The sequence below is a fragment of the Rhinoraja longicauda genome, chromosome 24 (assembly GCF_053455715.1).
Source record: "Rhinoraja longicauda isolate Sanriku21f chromosome 24, sRhiLon1.1, whole genome shotgun sequence".
Classification (NCBI taxonomy): Eukaryota; Metazoa; Chordata; class Chondrichthyes; order Rajiformes; family Arhynchobatidae; genus Rhinoraja; species Rhinoraja longicauda.
In genome coordinates this window covers 36,849,474-36,863,200 of record NC_135976.1, presented here as the reverse complement: position 1 = coordinate 36,863,200, position 13,727 = coordinate 36,849,474, and the positions used below count along the sequence as shown (strand labels likewise).

Below are 13,727 nucleotides of genomic sequence, written 5' to 3'. Positions count from 1 at the left end.
CCCCCAAGTTCCCTCTATAAATCAAGGGCCTTTCCATTATCTGTGTACTTTCCACTTACATTAGACAACCCAAACAAACTCCCCTGGACATACTGGGAGAGTTGAGAAAGTGAACTAATTCTAATCTTCTATCATGTACACTGACCTTGCTAATAAAATAAGATTCAATTCACAAAATGACATTTGAATTTTGGAATATTTGGCACATTGTTATTTTTTGTTTGTTTTTTTGTTTTGATGCAGTTTGGTATGTTCTGTTTGAGTATTAGACATCTCAGACACTGCTCAGTAAAAGTCTTTAATTTTCTTTACATTTCCTTTATCATGAATGAAACATGGCTAAACAGAACCTTTTTCAGTTGGCATTCTTCTTTGATTTAGCCATTTCTTGAACAGGCAGGCAGTAACGTTTGAGGTGTTTCGATCTTGTTTCCACTTGCACACTCTCATCATCGGAAGAGTACACCCTTTGCTTCAGCGGTCGCCTTCGATGCTTGATGCGGTGAAGCACTCTTGAGCGACGCATTATCTCCAAACAATCTTTCTCCGTTATTCTAACAATGAAATACAGACTGATTGCACCCAAGAATGTGGAGCCAACAAACCCAAAAAATACACCCCAAAGCACTGTCTTGAATCCTTCTGTGAGTTTTCGAGGATAAGGTGGGAGTTTTTCCATTTCAACAATGAGTTCCAGTTCATCCCAATTAATCTCCAGAACTGAAACAGAAAACAGATTTTTGATCAATAAATGTACAAAAACATTTGGAAAATGCTGGAAATACACAGTCTGCCCAGGCAATGATGGTCCAATTCTATACTGCTATCATTGAGTCCGTCCTCACCTTCTCCATCGTGGTCTGGTTTGGCTCAGCCACCAAGCACGACATCCGGAGGCTGCAATGGATCGTTCGCACAGCTGAGAAGGTTGTTGGCTGCAACCTTCCCCCCATTGACGAACTGTACACTGCAAGGGCCAGGAAGTGAGTGAGCAAGATCATCTCTGACCCCTCTCACCCTGGCCACAAACTCTTTGAAGCACTTCCCTCTGGAAGGCGACTCCGGACTGTCAAAGCAGCCACAGCCAGACATAAAAACAGCTTTTTTCCACGAGTGATGGTTCTACTCAATAACCAAAGTCTGTAGTTTATTTTTTGCTCTGGTTTATTTTCACCCACATGTTTAGACCGTAATGTTGTATCCTTATTGTTTTGATGTGTTTATGCTTTATTCTTAATTGTTAATTGTATGTTTGTGTTGTCATTTGTGAGTGAAGCACCAAGGCACATTCCTTGTATATGCATACTTGGCCAATAAACTTATTCATTCATTCATTCATTCGTTCATTCATTCATTCATTCATTCATTCATTCATTCATTCATTCAATCATGTTAACTTAAGAGGCACCTCAGGGACAACTTTTCTCTCAGAGCTGTAGTCAATATCTGGAATGAGCTGCAAGAGGAAGCTATAGAAGTGGATACAATGACAATGTGGGAGATTAGGGAGCAGTCAAATATCCATGACAACAATGTCCGTAAGAGATGTGTCCAGCTCCACCGATCAGGTCGACACACAGGTGGAGCACAGGTGGAGCTCAAGTGGACACACAGGTGGAGCACAGGTGGACACACAGGTGAAGCACAGATGGAGCGCAGGTGGACACACAGGTGGACACACAGGGGCCAGAGAGGGAGATTCAGGGAGGTAGCTTCATAGGTGCAGCCAGATAGATGGTTTCTGCTAGGAAAGGTGGGCAGGTTGTAAAGCATGCTCTCGTGGCCATCTCCCACTCAAATGTGTGCACCATTTTGGATCCTGTTGTGAGTGATGGGCTCATACCAGCAGCCATGATGGCCGCACCATGTGTGGCTCTGTTGAACAGCATGGTAAGACTAAGTCCAGGCATGATAGGACTAAGTGCATGGTAGGACAGCATGGAAGGACAAAGTCTTGGAATGTTAGAACTAAGTCCACGGTAGGTAGACACGAAATGCTGGAGTAACTCAGCTGGTCAGGCAGCATCTGTGGAGAACATGGATAGGTGACGTTTCACAGAGTGCTGGAGTAACTCCATGGGTCAGGCAGCATCTGTGGAGAAAAAGGACGGATGATATTTTGGGTCAGACTCAAGCCCATGGTAGGACTAAGTCCAGGCGAGTCCCAGTGATAAGGGACTGCATCGTCAGGGGTACAGGTTGGTGTTTCCATGGCCACAAGTGTGACTCCTAGATGGTGTGTCTTCACTCCAGTACCAGGATGAAGGATGTCTCTGAGCGAGGGTGAACAGCCAGGAATTGTCCATCTTGGAACCAATGAAATGGGTAGAAAGGGAGGTGAGGTCCTGCAAAGAGAATTTAGGGAGATAAGCAACAGATTGAAAACAGAACCTCCAGGATTGTAATGTCAGGATTACTACCTATGCCACTAGGGGCTAGTGGAATCAAGGGACATGGGGAGAAGGCAGGCACGGGTTATTGATTGGGGACGATCAGCCATGATCACAATGAATGGCGGTGCTGGCTCGAAGGGCCAAATGGCCTCCTCCTGCACCTATTTTCTATATTTCTATGTTTCTATGTTAATGAGGCAAGGAATCGAAAGATAGTGCAGTTCAAGACGTGGCTAAGAAGCTGGTGCAGGAAATCCAGTTCAAATATAGATTATTGGGCTCTCTTCCAGGGGCTGTACAAGAGGGACAGATTGCATCTGAATTTGAGGGGAATTAATATCTTTGCAGGAAGAATTGATATTCAGGTGGGTTTAAAATAGAGAGCAGAAACCAAAGGACCAGATCAGAAAGTGGAGGGACCAATGGGAAGGTCGAGATTAGGACCAGTAAATGTCAAAGGAAGGACAGGCAGGGAGAGATTAACGAAGGTAATGAAACTGATGGGTTATGCAAGGAGCATTATGGGTGAAGCAGATGGGTGGAGTATGGATCAGTGCTTGAAACTGTGTGTGGGCCTCACAGAAACATGAAACGATAGGAACAGAACTGGCAGCTCACATTCAAACATTTCAACCTTTCATATGTCTTCCAAACTTGATTGATTATTATGAAGAGGTAATGAAGGTGATTTATGAGGGTAGGTGGTGGATGTTGTCGAGATGGATTTTAATAAGGCATTTCATAAAGTTGCTTACCGCAGGCTGGTTCAGAAGATTAAGATACATGGGAGGTGAATCGGTAGTTTGTTCCATCTACCCACAGTCTCCTTGTGGAAAAGGTTAGAAACATAGAAAATAGGTGCAGGAGGAGGCCATTTGGCCCTTTGAGCCAGCACCACCATTCAATGTGATCATGGCTGATCATCCAAATTCAGTACTCCGTTCCAGCTTTAACCCCATATACCTTGATTCTGTTAGCCAAAAGAGCTAAATCTAATCTCCCTTGGCCCTCAGGTCCCCTTTACATTTTTTCCCTCTCATTTTAAATCTGGACCCTTTGTGACAAAGGTGGCCTTTGCCACCCATCTGCCCATTAAACCCCCACCTCACCCGTATCCACTTTCATTTGCCAGGCTGTGTAATGCCCTCTGTCTCTGTCTCCCACCACATTCAATCTGAAAAAACATCACCTATCCATGTTCTCCACAGATGCTGCCTGACCCGCTGAGTTACTCCAGCACTCTGTGAAACGTCACCTATCCATGTTCTCCACAGATGCTGCCTGACCCGCTGAGTTACTCCAGCACTCTGTGAAACGTCACCTATCCATGTTCTCCACAGATGCTGCCTGACCCGCTGAGTTACTCCAGCACTCCGTGAAACGTCACCTATCCATGTTCTCCACAGATGCTGCCTGACCCGCTGAGTTACTCCAGCACTCTGTGAGTGTTGAGCAAGATTCCAGCATCTGCAGTTCCTTGTGTCTATTCAATTGTCCTCAATAAGTTCCAAAGTATAAATCTCTATGTATGACAAAGATATGTATTTAACTATCTGAATTTCAACTTACTTTCACTACGTTTGTCTCTGTTACTGTCCTTCATTTTAATTTCGTCATCAGTTACAATCAGTGAGGAGTGTGCATGCTCCAGTGTTTTACCATATTCTTCAATATTCTTATGCACTTCCAAAGACTTGTCTTGGTTCATATTTTTTCGCATTTCTGGCAAAAGGGGATAGATTTTAGCTAACGGAAAAGTCTATCTTCCTGCAAGAAGTTGTCATTGTATATTGTTAACCTTGTATCATACCTTGCGAAAATATAAGATCAAACATAAATACACTGAAAACAAGATACAGAATCTCTGCACCTGCCTTTAGCTAATAAACGTCCTCTCATCAAAGTCATGGTTATAATTAGTTTTACTCTTGCTACATAATATTATAGGAATAATGTGATAATCTTTAGAATTCAGTAACTGAAATTACTGATTTTAAATTCTTATCTGTTGGAAATTAGGTTATTGGCAGTATTTTGACAAGCTAACCATGATTATTGAATGCTTACTGGCTAAATATGCAGTAATTATGGAATTACCGTCATCAATATCTTCTCGGCCAACCTGCCTCAGTGCCCGTGACAGGCGATCCCAGTACATACTGTCTCCATCCTTTCGCAGCCACTCGATTAAAATGTCCCTGCAGTCTCCGAAGTCAGCTAAGAAACGGAACAGTGAATGATGGAAAAGAACAGTGATGATGCATCCTGCAGCAGTAAATCTCTGGCACTGAGCAGCCTCCAATGAGCAGTGAGACGATGTGTTAACATTGTTCAGTCTCTGTCTGATTCCTCAATAAATTAAACTCCAACCAGCTCAAGGACAGAAATGAATGTGGAAACAAGAAACTGCTGATATTAGTTTACAAGGAAAGAGGCAAAGTGCTGGAATAACAGTGGGTCAGGCAACATTTGTGGAGAACATGGATAGGTGACGTTTCACAACTCAGCGGGTCAGTCAGCATCTCTGGAGAACATGGATAGGTGATGTTTCACAGAGTGCTGGAGTAACTCAGCGGGTCAGGCAGCATCTGTGGAGAACATGGATTGGTGACATTTCACAGAGTGCTGGAGTAACTCAGCGGGTCAGGCAGCATCTCTGGAGAACATGGATAGGTGACACTTCTGGTCTGGATTCAAGTCTGAAGAAGAATCCCAACCTGATAGAAATGAACAACCAGAAACCAAAGACTTGAGATTTTATAATATATATATATTTTTAAAGATATTGATGCACAGCATCTCCCTTCCATTTTCTGTAACACCCCAAACTGCCTCTGATGAAGATTGGCCCTGTGTTGTCCTGTACCTGACTGGGGTTGAGGGAGAGAGCACAATTCACACTCACTGCAGTCTGAACTGGAACCTGGGAGAGTCAAGCTGCCACCCAGTACTTGAAATGTCTGCAACGTAACCACGGGCTGAAATCAAGATTGTCACTTATGGAACATCAAAGGGGATTATCATAAGTACCTTCAGTTTAATTTAGTTTAGTTTATTGTCACATGCAGTGAAAAGCTGTTTTGTTCCTTGCTTCAACATAACAATTCATAGCACAGTGCTTTCACTGAGAGGAATACCAACAAAAGGATTATCAGCATCGTAGAATTGTAGAACAGTTACAACACAGGAGAACAAGATCAGCCCATTCCGACTTCCACTGCTTGGTTCATGTTTCTGCAGCTTCAGGAGGCAACTTCCAGGCACTTTGTAAATATCACCACGATTTCTGCCTTTGGAACCAATGTGCTTGCACTTCTATTTATAGAGTTTTGTGAAATTCCTGCCAAAAACTATGTGGATGTTATCAAATACATTATCCAACTTTCCTTGTTAACCCTTCAAAATATGCAGTCATTATTGTGATATGATCTTCCCTTCAGAAACCCCTCTGATTATAGTCATGGAGTGATGCAGTGAGAAAACAGGCCCTTCGGCACAACGCCCACACCGGCAAACGTTAATTAGTTTCTTTCTAAATACTCAGAATCCCTTTGAGTTAGTGTAGCTGGTAATTATAGAGTGTAGCTGGTATTAATAGTTGGCACATATCGTGTGTCTGAAAGGCTTGTGTGTGGCTCTTGGACTCTAGTTTCAGTAATTTACCTTTGAACTTTAATTTAATGTTGTACAAACTGGCCTGTAATTATTGTTTATTGCTTCCTCTCATTTTAAACAATGGTGCAGCATTAGTTGTCTGATACCATTCCTGTAGCCAGGGAGGAGTGAAACATTGATGGTCAGAAGCTTTGCAATTTTCTTTCATGCAACAAAAAACAACTGCTGGAGAACTCAGTGGTTCTGGAAGTATCTTACAGAGGCAAAGGAGTGATCGACATTTCCAGCACAGGATTGAAAGTGCAGTCACCTACTTTATTGTCAACTGCAAACTTACTAATCTTGCCGTGCATTCCCTCCAAATCCTTGACCTAAACCCCAAATAGCCTTCCACCATTACTCTCTGCTTCCATCCATGAAGCCAATTCTGTATTGTCGACTAACTCTGGATCCCATACAATCTAACCTTCAAGGGCAGCCTACCATGTGGAACCTTACCAACTCAGCATCAGTGAAGGTGGTCCGGGGGGATGGTGAAGACCATGCAGGAGTGGGAACAACAAGTAGATAGGATGGTAAAGATGGCATGCCTGCCTTCATTAGTTTGGGCATTGAGTATAAAGTTGGCAAGTCATTTTCTAGTTATATGTAACTTTGGTCAGACTACATTTGGAGTATTTTGTGCAGTTCTGATTGCCACACAATAGGAAAGATGTGGGGCTTTGGAGAAGATACAGAGATGAGTTTGATGAACGGTCCCGACCTGAAACATCATTTGTCCATCCCCTCCACAGATGCCGCCTGACACACTGAGTTGCTCCAGAATTTTGTGTTTCACTAGTATGTTGCCTGGATTAGAGGGTACTAGGTAAAAGGAGAGATTGGACAAACTTTGAATTTCTCTGGAGGGTTGGAGGCTGAGGAAGCAATCAGATAGAAGTGTATAGAATGATGAGAGGCATAGATAGGGAAGATAGTTAGGATGGAAATGAGAAATGCAAGAGGGCATAGGTTTAAGGTGAGAGGGGAAAAGTTTAAAGGAGATTTGTGAGGCATGTTTTACGCAGAGGGTGATAGGTGTCTGGAAAATGCTTGTGTTCGGTCCACATGACAATAAATTAAACTGAACTGAATATGATAGGAATGTAAGAGCCATTTACACAGATGCATTAGCTGGCATAGAATAGAGGGATGCCAACCATGGCCAGTGGATGGGATTAGTTTGATTAGCTTCATGGTTGGTACAGACATGCTGGATCATATTACCCGTGTTGTATGTCGTATGTTCCATGTTCAAACCCAATTGGCAAACCCAAATGACTGTTCAAAATTGATGCATGTTGCCAATCTTACCCTAAATATTCAACTTTAGGTTAGTAAAATATAGAATATTTTACACTTTACGTTTTGGTCACCAATTAATTGGGCTCTTACTGTTGTTTGTAATATATTTAATGTATTGGATGAAAATGTACATTTTTATGATTAGTAACTTTGTAGATATTACCTATTTTGTGGATTTACCTACCGAGTTCTCTGCGTTTTCTAGTCTTGAATAGATTGTCATTTTCCTCTAACATGTTGTTGATCTCTCCCATGATATCCTTTTCAGGGTTGGTGAGCTTCGTGTGTAAAGCCTCACATTCAACAGAGGTGAGAAGATCTGCAATTCGACTCATTTGGTGAATTCCGATATCATCTGCAGCTGTGAAAGAGAATTTATCTACATTAGTGATGAGATAGGATTGTTGTATCAATTGTATCCAGTAAACATTTCTGTTCAACTAGTTACAGTAATTTGCTAATACAGTTGTAAATGAGAATGGCGCAGTGACACAGTGGTGGAGAACAGATCCCTCACTGCCCCAGTACTGGGGTTAACCTGGGCCTCTGGTGCTGACTGCAGATACCACCTTCTTTCCAATCCGGATTCCGCTCAAACCACTGTACTGAAACTACGCTCCTCAAAATCACAAACGACATTCTCCTCTCCTCCGACGCTGGCAACCTCAACATCCTCATCCTACTTGACCTCAGCGCCGCCTTTGACACCATAAATCACTCCATTCTCCTCACCCGACTTGAAACCTCCCTTAACATCACCGGCACAGCCCTATCCTGGTTCAAATCTTACCTCTCTGACAGACACCAGTTCATCTCCATTAACAACTGTAAATCCCCCACCGCTCCCCTCCCCCAAGGTGTCCCCCAAGGCTCAGTCCTTGGCCCCCTCCTCTTCATCCTCTACCTGTTCCCCCTTGGTCAATTAATCCGCCGTCATGGTCTCAACTTCCACTGCTTCGCCGATGATATCCAGCTCCTCATCTCCACCAAGTCAATCTCCCCCACCACACACTCTACACTGACAAACTGCATTACTGAAATAAAATCTTGGCTTCAATCAAACTTCCTCAAACACAATTGCAACAAATCTGAAATCATCATCATTGGTCCAAAAACGCTCACCAAATCCACCCAAAACTTCATCCTCAACATTGATGGTCTCCCAGTATCCACCTCACCTCACATCCGGAATCTTGGAATCATCCTTGATCAAACCCTCTCCTTCGACAAACACATCAAACACATCACAAAGACAGCCTTCTTCCACCTCAAAAACATTGCCCGTCTCCGTCCATCCCTCTGCTCCACAGCTGCAGAAACCCTCATCCACGCCTTCATCACCTCCCGTCTGGACTAATGCAACAGCCTCCTCTATGGCACACCCTCAAAAATCATCAATAAACTTCAATACATTCAAAACTCCGCTGCCCGTCTACTCATACACACCTCGATCCGTGACCATATCACCCCCGTCCTTTATAAACTCCACTGGCTCCCCATCCCCCAGAGAATCCAGTACAAAATCCTCCTCATAACCTACAAAGCCCTCCATAACCTGGCCCCATCCTACCTGACCGACCTCCTCCACAGGCACACTCCCACCTGCACCCTCCGCTCTGCCGCTGCCAATCTCCTATCCCCCCACATCCGGACTAAACTCAGATCCTGGGGGGACAGGGCTTTCTCCATCGCTGCTCCCACCCTATGGAACTCACTACCCCAAACCGTTAGAGACTCCCCCACACTCACCACATTCAAAACATCGCTGAAGTCTCACCTGTTCAGTACTGCCTTCAACCACTGAAGGTCACCTCACCTTCTGTCTCCTTTCTCTGTTCATTTATTTATTTACTTATTTATCTATTTATTCATTTCCCTATGTTCTCAAAATCTCTGTAAAGCGTCTTTGAGTATATGAAAAGCGCTATATAAATAAAATGTATTATTATTATTATTATTATAAGATGGCGGCTTTGCAAGGTGCAGGTGAAAGTCGACAGCTCCGAATTGCCTGTGGGCTCACCTTCCATTCCCACTCCCACTCCCACTCCCACTCCCACTCCCACTCCCATTCCCATTCCCACTCCCACTCCCACTCCCACTCCCATTCCAATTCCCATTCCCATTCCCACTCCCACTCCCACTCCCACTTCCACTTCCACTTCCACTCCCACTCCCACTCCCACTCCCTTCCCATTCCCATCCCACCCCATTCCCACACCAACTCAGCCCCACTCCCATCCAACTCCCACCCCAAAGCTCTGTGGTTGATTCGGGAAGGGGATGGGGTTTGAGGAGGCCTCCTGTGAAGTGGCAACACCTCATCTACAGTATCCAGTGCTTCCAATGTGGCCTCCTGAACATCGGTGAGACCAAGGGTAGACTCGGCGACTGTTTTGCTGAACATTTGTGCTCGGACCGCAAAGACCTACTGGACCTCCCAGTTTCTAACCGTTTTAACTCCCTTCCCATTCTCCCATTGAGCTTTCCGTCTTGGGTCTCCCCCACTGTCAGAGTGAGGCCACACACAAACTGTAGAACAGCACCTCGTATTCTGCTTGGGTAGCTTACATATTGAATTCTCTAGATTTAGGTAACTTCCACAAACACCCCTCCCCCCCCCCCCCCCCCCCCCCCGCTCTTTGCTTGACTTGAACCCTTGCTGTCCTTGCATCAGTTTCTTCCTCCCCAACGCCCCCCCCCCCCCTTAGTCTAACTAACCTCAGTATCCCACTTGGGTTCACACTTGCTCCTATCTCCAACTGTCCAGAAATCTGCTTATCAGGGAACACCCCCCTCCCACACCCACCTCGCCTGAGTGCATCTGTTGCCTGCATGATTTGTCCTGCCACTTTTCACTTCCAGTTTTTTTCCCACTACTACAATCAGTCTGAAGAAAGGTCCCGACCTGAAACATCACCTGTCCATTTTCTCCAGAGATGCTGCCTGACCCATTATTTTTTGTCCTTGGTATAAACCAGCATCTGCAGTTGCTTGTTATGACATTCTAAAGGATTACTGGATAGTTTATGCTCACCACAGCAACCAACTGCTGTTTAGACATTTCATAGCTCCAATATCTGTAGCTTTGCTTTGAAATTTCCAATTTCATAAACATTGAACCTAACAATGACCTCCAATGTTTGTTCAGAGAAAATGATTCATTCTAAAACACCACTGTGAACAAAAGTAAAGTTGAGAGTGATCCTCAAATCCTCCAATCCCAAGGTTCCTTTCACTGTGGAAATTGAACAAAGCTTTCAATTCTAACCTGTGTCCTCTGCTGAACATGTTTCGAGACAGAAAAGTAAAACAGCTAGTTTCCTGATAAATCCCATCTTGTGTGTGGACATGGAATTTCTAACAGAGTTTAGATTCAAACATATTTGGAATTTAGAATCAAGCAAAGCGACAATAGGAATCCAATTGCCAAATCCCTCTGGGTCCTAAAGCCTGCTCATTGGTGATCATTTTCCAATGTTCTATAGATTCAGGATCAGTTCCTGTGGATTGGAGGGTAGCTAATGTTGTCCCACATTTTAAGAAAGGAGGGAGAGAGAAAACGGGAAATTATAGACCAGTTAGTCTGAAATCAGTGGTGGGGAAGATGCTGGAGTCAATTATAAAATAAGAAATTGCGGAGCATTTGGATAGCAGTAACAGGATCGTTCCGAGTCAGCATGGATTTACGAAGGGGAAATCATGCTTGACTAATCTTCTGGAATTCTTTGAGGATGTAACTAGGAAAATTGACAGGAGAGAGCCGGTGGATGTGGTGTACCTTGACTTTCAGAAAGCCTTCGACAAGTATTGTCTGAATGGTGTTATCCGAATGGTGCCAAGTTAGGAAAAGGGGATGTACAACGAGATCTGGGTGTCCTAGTGCATCAGTCACTGAAAGGAAGCATGCAGGTACAGCAGGCAGTGAAGAAAGCCAATGGAATGTTGGCCTTCATAACAAGGGGAGTTAAGTATAGGAGCAAAGAGGTCCTTCTGCAGTTGTACAGGGCCCTAGTGAGACCGCACCTGGAGTACTGTGTGCAGTTTTGGTCTCCAAATTTGAGGAAGGATATTCTTGCTATTGAGGGCGTGCAGCGTAGGTTTACTAAGTTAATTCCCGGAATGGCGGGACTGTAATATGTTGAAAGACTGGAGCGACTAGGCTTGTATACACTGGAATTTAGAAGGATGAGAGGGGATCTTATCGAAACGTATAAGATTATTAAGGGGTTGGACACGTTAGAGGCAGGAAGCATGTTCCCAATGTTGGGGGAGTCCAGAACAAGGGGCCACAGTTTAAGAATAAGGGGTAGGCCATTTAGAACTGAGATGAGGAAAAACCTTTTCAGTCAGAGAGTTGCGAATCTGTGGAATTCTCTGCCTCAGAAGGCAGTGGAGGCCAATTCTCTGAATGCATTCAAGAGAGAGCTAGATAGAGCTCTTAAGGATAACGGAGTCAGTGGGTATGGGGAGAAGGCAGGAACGGGGTACTGATTGAGAATGATCAGCCATCATCACATTGAATGGCAGTGCTGGCTCGAAGGGCTGAATGGCCTCCTCCTGCACCTATTGTCTATTGTCTATTGTCTATTCTTAGACCTCTCAAGGAAAAAAACAGAAAATGCTGCATGGACTCAGGACTCAGGACTCTGGACTCAGGACTCAGGACTCAGGACTCAGGACTCAGGACTCAGGACTCAGGACTCAGGACTCAGGACTCAGGACTCAGGACTCAGGACTCAGGACTCAGGACTCAGGACTCAGGACTCAGGACTCAGGACTCAGGACTCAGGACTCAGGACTCAGGAAGTCAAAGGGCAACTGGAAAGTGTGAACATTTCAGGTTGAAAATCTTTCAACGGAACTGGAAAAATGAGAAAACAAGTTAGATTTACATTGGAGAGATGTGGGGTGAGGATGATGTGGGGTGAGGGTGATGTGGGGTGAGGATGATGTGGGGTGAGGATGATGTGGGGTGAGGGTGATGTGGGGTGAGGATGATGTGGGGTGAGGATGATGTGGGGTGAGGATGATGTGGGGTGAGGATGATGTGGGGTGAGGATGATGTGGGGTGACGATGATGTGGGGTGAGGATGATGTGGGTTGAGGATGATGGGAATGAAAAGAACAAAAGGCGATGTTTCTGAGAGGGAGAGGACAAAGTAGACTTGGTGGTAAACAGTTGGCATTGGTTTATTGTCATGTGTGAAAAGCTTTTCTTTATGAGCTAGCCAATTAAATCAGATTGTACTCTACTTGAATACAGTCAAGCCGTACATGAGTACAAAAGGTGGTCATGATCATGGCATGGTAGCAACAATTGCAGAGAAAAAATTCAACATTCGAAATTAAGGAAAATTGGGACTACTCCCTATCTTATGGGAGGAGTAGTCAGTGAGTGGTCTGACAACAGAGGCGAATAAACTGTTCTTGAATCTGGCTAATCTGCTCCAAGCCTCAATTCTTCTCTTCATTGGCCTTCATTAATCAGAGTATTGAGTATAGAAGTTGAGAGGTCATGTTGTAGTTCGATAAGATGCTAATGCTGGTATTGTGTTCAGTTCTGGGCACCATGTTATAGGAAACATTTTGTCAAGCTGGAAAGGGTACAGAGAAGATTTACAAGGATGTTGCCAGGACTAGAGGGTGTAAGTTATGGGAAGAGGTTGAGTAGTCTGGGACTCTATTCCTTGGAGCGCAGGAGGATGAGGGGGTGATCTTATTAAAATCTTGAGAGGAATAGATCGGGTAGATGCACAGAATCTCTTGCCCAGAGTAGGTGAATCGAGGACCGGAGGACATAGGTTTAAGTCGAAGGGGAAAAGATTTAATTGGAATCTGACTGATACCTTTTTCACGTAAAGGGTGGTGGGTGTATGGAACGTGCTGTCAGAAGAGGTAGTTGAGGCGGGGAGTATTCCAACATTTAAGAAACAGTTAGACAGGTACATGGATAGGACAGGTTTGGAGGGATATGGACCAAACGCAGGTAGGTTGGACTAGAGTAGCTGGGACATGTTGGTTGGTGCGTGCAAGTTGGGCTGAAGGGCCTGTTTCCACACTGTATCACTCTATGCCTCTATGACAAGTTTTACATTGCCTTTAATTCCTGAATATTCAAAAATGAACCTTCTTCCTTTTAAAATACTTCTGCAGGGCAGAGAATTCTAATGATTCACGGACCTCTGGGTAAGAAACTCCTGTTCACCTCAGTTTTAATGAACTGCGCTGACATTGTAACCATGTTCTCACACTTAAGACATTCCCTCCAGTGTAACCATCTCAACATGTTCTCTGTCATGCCCCCTAAGAATATTACATTTTCTAATAAAATCGCCCGTGATTCTTCCAAACCCCAAGGAATTCAGGTCTAAT

General features: G+C 44.3%; 1 protein-coding gene across 2 annotated transcripts; it reads right to left on the bottom strand.

The window, feature by feature from the left end:
* Nucleotides 1-290: 290 nt before the first annotated feature.
* On the bottom strand, nt 291-10,705 carry tmdd1 (transmembrane and death domain 1). Of its 2 annotated transcripts, XM_078420511.1 has the most exons (5): nt 10,624-10,705; nt 7,537-7,713; nt 4,491-4,610; nt 3,963-4,115; nt 291-720 (listed from the first exon to the last, which is right to left on the bottom strand). In XM_078420511.1, the coding sequence occupies exons 1-5, from the start codon at nt 10,703-10,705 to the stop codon at nt 356-358; spliced, it is 897 nt and encodes a 298-aa protein (XP_078276637.1). In that variant the 3' UTR covers nt 291-355. The 2 variants fall into 2 exon arrangements, 1 of the variants encoding a protein (XP_078276637.1); XR_013548837.1 differs by lacking the exons at nt 3,963-4,115; nt 7,537-7,713; nt 10,624-10,705 and having other exon boundaries at nt 584-720; nt 4,491-4,664.
* Between the last annotated feature and the right edge of the window lie 3,022 nt (nt 10,706-13,727).